The sequence below is a fragment of the Balaenoptera borealis genome, assembly GCF_965194805.1.
Source record: "Balaenoptera borealis genome assembly, chromosome: 13".
Lineage (NCBI taxonomy): Eukaryota > Metazoa > Chordata > Mammalia > Artiodactyla > Balaenopteridae > Balaenoptera > Balaenoptera borealis.
This window is the reverse complement of record NC_138870.1, coordinates 104,730,735-104,743,410: the sequence shown is the minus strand read 5'-3', so window position 1 is coordinate 104,743,410 and position 12,676 is coordinate 104,730,735. Positions and strand designations below refer to the sequence as shown.

Genomic DNA, 12,676 nt, shown 5'->3' with positions numbered 1-12,676 from the left:
GCACGTGGCAGCCGTCCCCTCCCCGACCTGTCCAGCCACGTCCATGACGGAGACCGTCCAGCACAGTTACTCACCGGCACCTGAGGGGTTAACCAAGAAAGGATGCACTGATTCTACTTTTTCTACCTACAAAATTGTATAAATTCTTATTTGTAGAGAAACGGGAAAACATATGAGTATAAAAAGAAAATAAAAATCCATCCACGTTTCCATATCAGAAGATATTTGGATAAATTTAGTGTATTTCCTTCACACCCTTTAAAACATATACATGCGTACGATGAGGGCTGGGTTCCGCATGAACGTTTGCATTGTTTGTGAGAGCAGGTCGGCAGCCTGTTCTGGGCGATCGGCAATTCCTGGGCTGCACACGTGCTCACGGGGCCCCCATGGGATGGACTCCCAGGGACCCGGGCTGTCTCAGTGCCCCACGCGCCCCGCCTGGGGGGCTGCTTCTCGTCATCTGCGAGCTGAGATGGCAGAGGCTTCATGTCCGCCTTAATTCGATAGAAGAGAAGCAGGATTTGGTTGAGGGCTCATCTTCACTTCTCCTGACGACCAGAGGAGTAGAATAATCTTGCCAACGTGGTCCCCGGCCACTCGCGCCGGCCCGTCTTGTCAGTTCATCTGCTCAGGTCTTGTATTTCCTACTGATCTGAACAAGACCGCGTCTATAATCTCAGCTGCGCCCATGTGTACAGGCCAGGGAGAGTCCCGAGCATGTTTACTGTAGGCCTGTCTCCCAGCTTGGTCCACCCTTAGCTTTCATTCATGGCGCATCACACACATGGAGGTTTTCGTTTGGGGGAAGTAAGCACGGCTGATGTTTCATTAGGATGCCCTCACGACTTGAAGCAATGCAGTCACTACGTACGTTCTAGTGATTTCTTACAGTCACAGGTGTTTGTCCCTATAGGTCCCCCATCCTTGGGGGGGGTCTCCACTTTCCTCCACACACCCTGGCCTCTGGCGCTTCCTGCCCCTGGTGGGTGGGTGGGGAGGGATGGACACAGGCCCCTGTCTGCTCTGGCCAGTCCCCCCAATCAGGCCAGTCTAGAGACAGAACCCCTGAGCCCAACGGGTCTGGAGGGACACAGAGGCCCGTCCAGCTAACTTCCGAGCCCTGGATGTCCGCTTCCTTCTCCTGCCAGGCCCAGGCGAAGTGGGGAGGGAGGCAGGCCCAGAGCTGCCCGGAGAGGGTGGGCTGTCACCGGACCCCCCAGGCCAGAGTTCAGACACTCTCTGAGGCCTTTGTTGTCAGACCCTGGGCCTGGCTGCCCCCCGGCACCTGCCTGACCGTCAGGAACGGATGGGCAGCCTGATGTCCGCAGAGGCTGTGCTCGGATGGGACAGAAGTCCCGACGCAGCCAGCAGCTGAGTGATGGCTGCCAGCTCGTCCCCAGGCCTCGTGACCAGAAAAGAGGCCTGGAAGTCGGGTTTGCAGCCCAGAAAAGAGGCCTGGAAGTCGGGTTTGCAGCCCAGAAAAGAGGCCTGGAAGTCGGGTTTGCAGCCCAGAAAAGAGGCCTGGAAGTCGGGTTTGCAGCCCAGAAAAGTAGTCAGAACTGCAAGGACAAGCTCCAGCAGAGCCACACAGGCTTTGGAGAAGCCAGCAGAGCCCTTCTGGCCCCAGAGAAGCGTTTCCCGCTGGGGAAATCACACGGCCGAGGCCCATCTCGGGCCTCACGGGGGTCCCCGCTCAGGGCCCTGTGCTGGTCCTCACAGCTCATTGGAAAACCAGCGCTGGGCTGGTCCCTGCAGGCGGCAGGACGTTCCTGTCCTGGGAAGCGGCCCACTGGTCTCCAGCACCCTTCCCCAGAGAGCGTCTTCTCAAGACAATCGGCCAGACCCCCAGGGACACCCAGGAAGCAGCCCCTGCTCTCCTGCAGGCTGCCCCCCCCACCCCGCCTGGGATCCTGAGCCCCAGGGATGACCAATGAGAAGTGAGTCATGTCTCATCCACGTGGCCCTTACCTCCCACCTGCTCAGGGACACGCAGGGCCAGTGACCAGGGCCCCGGGCCTGGCGGGACCATGACAGCCACCTGGCCGGATGCTTGGGCTGTGTCATGAGGGCCCTGCTGTATCCCTAGAGAGCATCCAACCTGGGGTCCCCTCCCCATCCGTGCACCTGAGGGCCCAGGACGCTGCCCCAGGTCAGCAGGTGGCATCCTTGTGGCCATGTTCTCCCCCTCCCTGGTGAAGGCTCCCGTGTAGGGGTTTCCCTGCTCCACTGGCCCCAGGAGGATCCGCCCAGACCTGCCTGCCCCCCTGGACGGTCCCACTAAGCAGGCCTGCGACTCCAACCGCGAGCTGAGCTTGATCAAGAAACTCGACGTGGGCCCCAGCTCCTCGGAGGGCCCTGAGCTTTTCCAGAGCTGACCTCCTGGTGGGCACCTGCTCAGCCTGGCTATACATTTCTTACGGGTCAGATCTGTCACTGCACTGGGGGCCTCCCCAAACCCCCATGGGTTCCTTCAGGGCCGGGGTCGCCTCCCTCCCCTCTGAACTGGGCAGTGACACCCACTCTGAGCCCCAGTCCTGCTGACCATGGCTTGATGTGCGACATCGCCCAGACACCCCTTGACCACATGGCTTTAGGACCTTCTACCCCAACGGGAACAGAGGCCCAGGGAGGCAGAGCGGCCGGTCCCAGGTGACTGACAAGCCTCCACACCCCGCTTTTGCTGCCAGGGAGCTGTCCTCAACTCTCCTCTCCCCGCCGGAGGGGCTTTCTGGGAGCTGCACCCAGCTTCCTGAATCCCGGTGGTCGGTGCGGCTGCTCTCCCGGTGTGGGAAGATCCAGAGTGTCCTGGGGTCGCAGCCTCTGTGTGACCCCCTGGTGTCCCTGGGCCCGGAAAGCAGCCGGCACCCAGCAGGCTCCAGCTCTGCGCATGGCCGTCCAACACCCCAAGGTCATGGGCTGCGTCCTCGGGGTCTGCGGCTATTTCTCTGGGACTCCGCCCCCGAGGTGCACAGAGCTGGCCCCAGGGTCACCTCGCCTTGCACGCTGGACACACGACAAGCTGACACAGGAGCCGGCCCAGCACTGCCCACGTCCCCTGCGGTCACCGGGTTCAGTGGACATAGCCTCTCAGTCAGTGGCGAGAGCCCCGGGAGTGTGTGGTCTGAGGACTGAGCTGTGGACACGCCCGGGGCTCCCGTCCGGGGCAGCCCTTCCCGCCGGCCAAGGAAAGCACATCTTCCCAGGTGACCAGGAGGTTTTTCTTGGTATTTGGACGCTATGAAGCATCGTTGATGAAACAAAAGGAAACTTTCCAGCCCTGTGAGTGCCCTGAGTGATACTCCCTCTTCCTCTGAAAGCTTCCATTTGCCTTTAGGGTCAGGATGAGTATTCTGTTTAAAGGGCACAATATTCTGGACTGAAAGCCCCGAAAGAAAGGTTCTAACGGACAGCGGAGACGTGGCAACTGCGGGGCAGCGAGATGACCGTGGCCTGCGCGAGAGAGCTTGACCATGAAGGCTGCTACCACGGAGAGAGTAAAAACAACCTGGGGAGAAGCTTCTGGAAAGGCTGTGCATCGTCCCATCCATGCCCAGCCAGCCATGTGATTGAGTTTCTGGGACCACTTCCTGACCTTATCTGGCCAGTTCACACCCGAGGAGTGCGGTTAACTGACTCCTGAGCCTGGGATGTCCCAGACGCCCGAGGAGGGAGGGGACACGATCGTCCGCAGAGGGGCCCTGGCTGCTCAGACACGTCCCCCTCTGCCCTGCTGTGAGGGAGGAGACGATCGGCCACCTGGAGACCCAAGGCCCTGTGAAAACTCGCACTGGCGTCCAGCGCGCAGGGGGGAGACGGGACAGAGAGATGCGGCACCTCGAACGGCGGGGCCGGTGACAAAGTGTTGGGGGTGCAGCACGAGGGCCAAGGCCTGGTCTGAGGATGCCCAGCACGAGACAGCAGGGCCCCAGCCCCTCCCCCGGCCCTCGAGCGCCAGCCCAGCTGCCCCGGACGCACCTGCGTCTCGTCACTGCGGCTGCTTCTAAGGACCTCTGTCCCCCACCCAATCTCCATCACTCCTCTGCCCCCATCTAGGGGCTGCTAAACGCCACGAAGAACGACGACTACGCCATCTCCTGATATTTAGGGGCCCTTAGTAGGCAAGGAGTGGAGGGCCTCGTCTCCTGGAGCCCACAGCATAGCAAGGTCACGTGAACTGCCCCCAAACAGGGAGCACACCCCTGATGACGTGGGACATGCACGGCCCGTGACGCTCTGGGGAATCTGCAGGGCTGCGGGCTGCGGGCAGCACCTGGCGGGACCTTGCTGAGCCAGCTCTGAAGGGCCAGGCCAGACGGGGCCATGTAGGAGAGAAGCCGGGGAGGGGATGGAGCAGGGCAGGGGGACAGGGGAAGCCTGGGTGGGGTGCTGAGCGCCCTCTCAGCCGGAGGGGCAGTTCCGTCCCTGCCCTGTGGCCTCAGGACACGTCCCCCTGTGCTTGTGAAGCAGCGTGAAGTGGCCACCCCGGCCCTGCACCAGGCAGAGCAGACAGGCACCTCTGTGCACCATTATTCTCATGGCCCCGCCAGGGCCTGAGTCTGGAAACCCCAGGGCGGCACAGCCAACGGGGAGGCCCCGGGTCTGACTCCCGCCCCCCCCACCCGCCATCCTCACACCTCAGCCCTTGGTGAGGGCTTGGGTGACCACATCTGCCCTGCCAGCCTCAGCGCCGGCCGGAGTGGGTCTCTCCTCCTGGGGTCTCTGGCTAACAAAGCCTCTGCTTGGCTTCAATCACCCTAAGCCACTCATCTCCCAGGGCCTGAGGAGACAGACCGCAGCCCTCGCTGGGCTGATGGAGAGCCAGCAAAGGCTGGGAGGGCCGTCTGGAGTGAACTGTAGAGTCGGCATGTCTGGGTGCTCACTGACCTCCCCCTCGCACAGCGGACCCAGCGGGTCCGAGGACAGGAGCGGGTTCAGTGCCCGCTCACCCGGGTCAAGGCTGCTGCCACAGACCATAGGGTGACTGAACCCCAGGGGATGAAGGGACAAGGGCGTAGCAAGTGCCAGGTAGGGGCTGAGCGCTGACACGGGGGTCCCAGCAGAATGAGAGGGAGAAGACCTGAGAGCAAGAGCTTAGGATAAACCCGGGGACGGCCAGAACCACCACAAGCCCCTCACCCCGCACCTGTCGTAAGCTGCTTCTTAGCCTTTATGGATCTGAGCAGGGACCCCGAAGATGAGATATCAACTCTGGGTGCAGTGGGGCTGCTCCAGGCATCTCACTTGTCTTCACCATTAAAACATCCGCCACTCAGTCACCACGAGGACGCAGTACCTGGACGTGAGGGACCAGGGGCCAGGCAGCAGATTGCTCTAACCAGGGCATCAAGTGATGTGGGCTGGCACAGACAGTGCAGCCCTTCTGTGCCATGAGGCAGAGAGCTGCGGGAGGAGGATGGGGGGGAGCTGCCAGGGCCCTCTGGGGGAAGATTTGTGCTGTTCTATTTAGCTTTTATAGACAACCAGACTGGAGTGTCCTTACTTTAGGCAAGCTGATAGCTGTAATAATATATATTTATTGTTTAGCTAAATGGTCTAGCTTCTCTTTCTAAAAAAAAAAAAACTATTTCTTGAATCTGATGTGGGAAAATTATATATCTATCTTTACAACCATTTATTTCTTTTCTTTTGCTCATGACTCTTTCTTGGAGTCTGCCTTCTGAGAGAGGTTTCTAGAAAGTCTGCACCAGGCTGGGTCCCAGCGTGGTGGGGTTCTGAGGGGGGCTGGGTCCTAGTGGACCACAGTTTCTATTTCTGTTGAGCTGCCTCATTACGGACAAGCTGTGTTGTTTCCTCCTCCGGGAGGGAAGAAAGCATTCTGGAGCCTCTGGTTTTGGATCAGGAACGCTAGGCTCCAGGTCCAATCCTGATACAAGGGATGGCTCAGGTTATAAGGCCCCTGTAAAAGGAGGAGGGCTGACTGAGAATTCATGCCACCAAAGCAAAATCACCCCTGAGCCTCGAATTCCGAACAGGGGCAGATCAGGGGCCGTGCTGGGCTGTCCCTCCTGTGATGGCAAATTCACCCTTGGCTCTGAAGGGTGATCAGCAAGTAGCCATTAACGCAATGATCCAGAACCTGTTTACCGGATGGTTCTGTGGTGAGTGACGGCCCAGCACACCCTTCATCAGGGGCTTTACCAACTCCAAGGGCCTTATCCCCAGCTTTTCTGTGATGAGGAGCCATATTTTAAAAAGAGTTACAAAGGCCTCAGGGATGCCGGGGTTGATTAAATGCCCAGTGATACAAGGGTCCCAACAAAACTGACAACAGCCTCCATGGGCATTTGAAAAAGAACGTCGATGCAAGTGTGTGCACGTGTGTGGAGATGTGTGCATGTGAGTGTATGTGCATTTATGTGGATGTGTGTGCAGGTGTGTGGAATTGTGTGCGTGTGTGTGTGTACATGTGTGTACACGTGTGTACCTGCTGGACAACTCCCTGCCTGGCCCTGGAGGCCTGTAGAGGGCCGTTCTGACTCAGGTCTCAGAGAGGGCGGAGGGCTGTGGTCCAGGACCCTGGCAGCAGCTGCCTCCCTGAAGTCACCCCAGTGTGCATTTCCTGCCCCACCATTGCCCCCTCCCTACAGCCTGGGGTCTGTCACTGGTGAGATTTGGGGTCTTAGGAAGGACCCCATTGAGACAGGTCTGGGTTTGAATCTCAGCTGGGCTCTTCCTGTCCTGCGGCCTCAGGAAATGGGCTTGGCTGCCACAGCCTCAGTTTCCACATCCACTAAATGGGAGCCTGAAACGGGACCACCCAGGGGCACAGTTTCCCCCTTTTCACAGGAGTAGAGGATGTGAGCAGAGCACGGCTGCCGTCCGACAACCTCACCTAGGTCCACTGCATCTTTTTCTGCACGACGCCTGCATGTCTGCAGAACTGGGGCCTGACGATGCTTTGTCTAGGCTCCTCTGGGTTTATAAGGCCTCTGAACAAATAAAGGGATACTGGTCTCCTAGACCTAAATAAAGTGATGATGCTTGTAATAGGATTTCACTGAGAATGGAGGTTTACTGAGGGCATCCGCTAGGTACTGCAAAGCCCCGCTGCAGCCCAGGACTCCTTCTCTCAGGAAAACACCCTACACAGCCCAGGGCCCCCCTCGAGCAGCCGTGGGTTTGTGGCCGAGCAGCATGCCCACACCGCACAGGGCAGCTAGCAAGATTATGGAAATAAACCACACGCCATGTGAGGATGGGCAAGCAAGATGAGATAAAGGATGCAGAGACAGACGACTCTCCAGGCCTGGAAGGACTCTGCATTCACACCATCTCCTAAGTACCTACAAGTTCTTACTCCACTTTCTAAAAATGCAAGCAGAACTCAGAGGTGGTGCCAATGCAAGAATGTCAGGGGGGACCCCACCAGGGGAGCCACGCTAATGAAATGCAGCACAGCCACGAGGTGACACCAGGGACAGAGGCCACAGGCCACCCTCAGAACCCACCCACCACCCGGGGTCAGGGCAGGGCCTGGCGAGGAGTGAGGTGACCTCCAGGGACGGCGAGCGACCTCCAAGGACAGCCGAAAGCAAACGGGCCTCAGCCCTATAGCATCAGGGACCTGAATTCTGCCATCAGCCGAGTGAACCTGGGCGAGGCTCTTTCCCGGAGCCTCAGGTGAGACGCAGCCCGGCCCACACCTGGGTTTCTGCCCTGTGGGACCTGGGCCGAGACCCCGGCCACGCGGTGCTGGATGTCTGACTGCCGAGCTGTGAGATGGCAAAGGCTCTCCGTCACCAAATGCGCAGCAGCACAAAAAATTCACCCACCCCGAGCCAGGCTCCCGGGCCCCAGCCCCGCATAGGGGCCTCCAGCTCCATCTACCCAAAGGCGGGTGGGTGCCCGAGTCCCGGGTGAGGGAAGCGGCTGAGAGCCCCACTCGGCCCGAGGGAGGGCGGCATCCCTGCAGCACCCTGTCCGGTCCGGGTGTTGCCCAGCTCCCGCGGGGAGGTGCCTCCACTGGACGGGCCCCCAGGCTGAGACCAGCCCGTTCCCCTCACGGTTCACACTTGGTCCAGTCCAGCTCCACTCATGACCTTGACGCTGCCAGGGTCACGTCTCCGTGGCGGGCCAGCCTCAGCGCAGGCCACCTCCAGCTCTGCAGGGGGCTGCCCTCGACCTCCCCACGGGCTCAGCGGCCCTGGGAACGGCCGGCTCGCCAGGCGGCTTTTCTAAAGGGAGTGTGGATAAGTGCAGGCCGGCCTCGGATCCCTGTCTGCTTTGTCTCCTGGCAGAGCCAGCCTTTGACGTCCCATCCACCCCCTCCGCCAACCCCAGCAACTAGAGCCCGGCCGACATCGGAGGATGATGGCCTCGGCCACCGCAGCTCGCGGCCGACCCACCGGCCCAAGTTCACAGGCGATGCCTGGCGACGACGGGGTTGGGGTGGGGGGTGGAGGTGTGTCCTCAGAGGTGCCATCAGACACGCTCTCCCCGACACCTGGCCGTCCACAGCGGCGAGGGAGGCCCCGCGTGCCCGAGGAGCTCAGCGTCAAACCCCTTCCCCGCGCTGCCCCCTGTGTCCACTTTCAGGGGCTCGGGATGTCACCTGCTGGGCCCAGGCAGGCTCCTCACGGTGCCACACGTCGGCAGAGGGGGCGGTGGCCCCGCCAGGCCGCTGTCAGTCAGAGGAGTCCCAAGACCAGGCCGAGGACAAACCCTTTCTTGCTCAAATATCCATCCACATCCATCTGCTAATAGCGGCTTCACGGAGGGATAGCTCCCAGCCCAGACCATGTATGTGCCCTTCTACAGGGTCAAGTCAGTGGTTTTGCTCTATTCAGAGCTGTGCAACCATCACCACAGTCAACTTAGAGCACTTCTATCCCCCCAAACTACACTCACCAGCAGTGACACCCCCATCCCATCCCGGGAGTTCCCCCAGGAGAGGGATCCTGAGTCACGCGGTAGCTCCGTGTCTCACTTTTTGAGCAAATGCCAGACTGTTTTCCAAAGGGTCTGAAACATGCATTTCTGATTCTCCTGATGACACACTGCCCAGCACTTTCCAGAAAGACTGGCAAATTCACATGCTTATAACCAGCATCCTTCACGAGGCCTCAAAGTGAAGTTAAAGGACATTAACACCCACCACAGTGAGTCCTGAGGAGAAGCACCCATTCGTGTTTCAGCTGCTGATACCTGACGGAGAATCGCTCGTCACACTTTGTCCCCGCTTCATGTTTTAGGAACTTTCCACCCCTGGGCTGTGTGCCTTTTCGTCTGCCTGCTGCCCCCAGCCCCGGGGTTAGAAACCAGCTCCTGCCGGGCGGGTCCCCCGACGCCCACCTTGCCGTCTGCCTCTGTTCTCGGGAAGGTGAGCTGGACTTTCAGAAGTTTGGGATATCAAGGCAAGGCAGGGCTGCCCCTTGAAGGCGGGCCTAGCGTGGGTCTCTCGGTCACTGGGTGGCCCGCAGAAGGCCTCAGTGCCCTCATCTGTAAAATGGGGTGGTAACAGTGCACGGCCCACGGTGGCCATCAACCTGAGCAGGACAACCTGTGCAGGTGCTCAGAACAGCATAGGCGAGTGTCTGCGATCATCACTGATTCTTACTATTTTCAGGCTGATGGACCGTTTCAGCATCCTTCCTCCCCCTGAACTCAAATGTCCACCCGGACTTGTCCTTAACCATCGCATAGTTTCATGTGTTGTATTTTAGTCTGTAATCCCTAGGGAATTTAATTTGGAACATGGTGTGAGGTAGGGATGCAAGTTGAATTTCCCCCAAGTATGAAGCCGGTTTTCCCAGCATCTGCTGTTGGGGGCTGCCCCTTCCGCACTGTACCCCCAGCCCGTGCTCACCAACATCCAGGTTCATCGCAGGACCACGTGGTCTGGTTCATGGGTCAGAAAGAGCAGCAGAAGAGCCAACATCTTCTCCGGTTTTAATTGTATCCTGGGGACTTTGCCAGACAGGGTCCGCTGTTAACTCAGGAGGGGGGTGAGGGGCAGAAGCAAGCAGCGGCTGCATCACCCACTGCTGAGCTGCTCACAAAGCTCTCTTACCCCCTTGTCCATCCCCAGCAGGAGGTGGACACTGGGGCATGTCCCAAAGCCTTCCTACACACCGTGGATGAGTCCCACCCGATATAAAATGTGAAATCATTTTGTAATGTTCCAGAAAAACTCACTGGAGATTTGATTGAAACTGTATTAAATCTAAACATCAAATTTGAAAGAATAGACAACCTCATAACATTTAGACAATCCCTCACTTTATCAAAGTATGTGACATCATCTTTCTATTCATTTATTCAAGTCGTTTTAAGTCTCCCATGGGGAGGTTTTGCCATTATCTTCATAGGTGCCTTTTCTTACCAAAGTTAACTCCGAGTTATTTTATGTTTTCTCCTGCTATTAACAGAGCTCTCCCCACTCTCTTTCTTTTATTTCACTTATTTATTGTAATTGAATCATTACACATACTTGCTTGGAGGTGAGAACACACAGGCTTTTGTCCAGTCTCTCTTCCATATGCCAGCGGGCATGTTTCTTCCTTAAAGCTGCCTACAAATTTCACCTCCCGTTTTCACCTCCTAAATGACACTTGTGTTCAAGCTACCGCTGACTCCATGCCCTGGCCCTCAGGGTTGATAAGCCTTTATTAATCTAGTCTGGGGTTGGCAAACTTGTGCTACCAAGGGCCGGGTAGTGTATATTTTCAGCTTTGCGGGCCATAAAAGTCTTTCTGCAAAGACTCAGCTCTGCCATTGCAGTGTGAATGTATGCCTAGACAATATGTGAGTGAATAAGCAAGGCTGTGTGCCAATAAAACTTTATTTAAAAAATAGGTGGGGGGCCAGATTTGGTGAGCAGGCGGTAGTCATCTGACCTCTGATCTAGACCAGAGCTTGTTTGTGTCTATGAAAGCTTACAGTTGAACACAAGTAGAGAAACTTCTATGTTCATAACTGGTCCAATTTAATAAATTCTCTAATTAGTTTTCAAGGCATTTCAGGTGATTCTCCAGAGTTTTGGAAATACCTGTTTATTTACCTTCTGTAAGTAATAATGATTGCATTTTTTCATATCAAATAGTTATGTGAGTTCATTTGCCAGAACTTCCAAAAAGTAACAAGTTCCCGGGTGACTGCAGGCTAGCCTCATGACAGCCAGCCTGGGCCTCAGCCCCGGTATGGACAGGGCGGGGTCCATCTTCAGTGCAATGGCAGCTTTGGTTTCGGGGGGACCCTGGGTTCCAGGGAGGGCCCACCTTCTCTTCCAGGTTAGCCTGGAGGTCTGTGACCATCGTTCTTTTGATATTTTTCTGAGGAATAAATACAGGGTCTGCCTGGTGCCTTTTTCAGCATCTTCTGAATCAGAACACACTTTTTATTTGATCTCCTTATAGGGCTTTTCGTTCAACCTGATTCTGAAATATTAAAGTGTATTTACACTTCTTACGTAGAGCTACTGTGTGGTGGCCTTTTTTGGGGGTTCTTTTAAAGGACTGCAGAAATCAGTCTGCTGTTATTTTATGCAGGTGCAGGAGACATATATCCCAATCACTACTCCCACCAGGGGCAGGAACCCCAGAGATTTATCTGCATCCTGAAAACAATGCCAGGTCCTGGAGGGCCTCGGGGCACTTTGCTGAAGGATTTCTGTGCCTGGCAGGGCTCCCAGCCCACAGAACAGACTCAAAAGTCTTTATTGAACAACATGACTTTCTGGGTATTTTTCTAATTTTGAGGACCTTTCCAGCATCAGGGTTTCACTAGTTCCTAAAATGAACCGGGTAATTTTCCACATTTTCCAGTTGGCGGGGAAGAGACACCTGTACACTGAATGCTTTCAAGAACATGCCAGATAAAACATCTCCGTCTGGAATTTTACTGGAGAATATTTACATTTTTCTCCGCCTTTATTTTTGGTAATCCCCCTTCCCCAGAAAATCATATCTTTAATCAAATTTCCATACGTAGTGATCAGTGGGCTAGCTATGTATGCACTCTTGAATAATTTGAGGCCCCAATGCAGGCTGATTTTCCCTTCTTCCTTTCAGAACTATTTTCTAACATAAAAAAAATCTACACATGACAGAAGTAAAAATGCATTTTTATAGTTTTGCCAGAGATGCAACGATTAATTCCATGCCTTTAAAAAAATCATTAATATTTCTTTTTCATTTTTACATGTTTTCTCCAATCTTTTTGAAGGTGGCTTTTTCCATAGCTTGGGTTCTTCATTTTCGTTCTTTCTGAGTTAAATAATAAAGTTATTTAAGACAGAAGTATACCGACGAGTCCATCCTTCCCTGTACCCACAGGTGCACTATCTTATTCTCGTCACATTTTAAATGAGATTTAATGGTCACTCAGATGTGTACACTGTATCGTCCAGTAAGTGCTGGCCTACATGATGGTGTTAACATTCTAACTCCGTCAACCTTACAGCAGCCCTAGGAAGCGGGGAATAGCATTTTGTCCATTTTATAGATGTGGAGACGGAGGCACAGAGAGCAAGGTCATGTGTTCTGAGTTAAGCAGATCACAATTGCTTTGCCCGGGAACGGAGGTGGAAAGACTGACCTCACACCTGCATGTGACTCATGGGTGAGTCTACATGTTTTATTTCATCCTTCAACCAACAAACTACAGGAAGGTCCTGGTTGCTAGGGTTAAGGTTATTATTTTGGGTATAGTTTTA

At 55.7% G+C, this 12,676-nt stretch overlaps 1 protein-coding gene across 4 annotated transcripts in view; it reads right to left on the bottom strand.

Moving 5' to 3' along the window:
* TAFA5 (TAFA chemokine like family member 5) overlaps positions 1 to 12,676 on the bottom strand; it is a 221,415-nt gene that overhangs the window by 26,400 nt on the left and 182,339 nt on the right. The window contains exon 4 of one of the 4 annotated variants that reach the window (XM_082351461.1): positions 8,527 to 12,223. The exons of the other annotated variants lie outside the window; for them this stretch is intronic. Within the exon in view, the coding sequence (XP_082207587.1) occupies positions 12,113 to 12,223 (111 nt within the window). The 3' untranslated portion in view covers positions 8,527 to 12,112. Of the gene's footprint in view, positions 1 to 8,526; positions 12,224 to 12,676 lie in introns of those variants that run through there. 4 annotated transcript variants of the gene reach the window in all.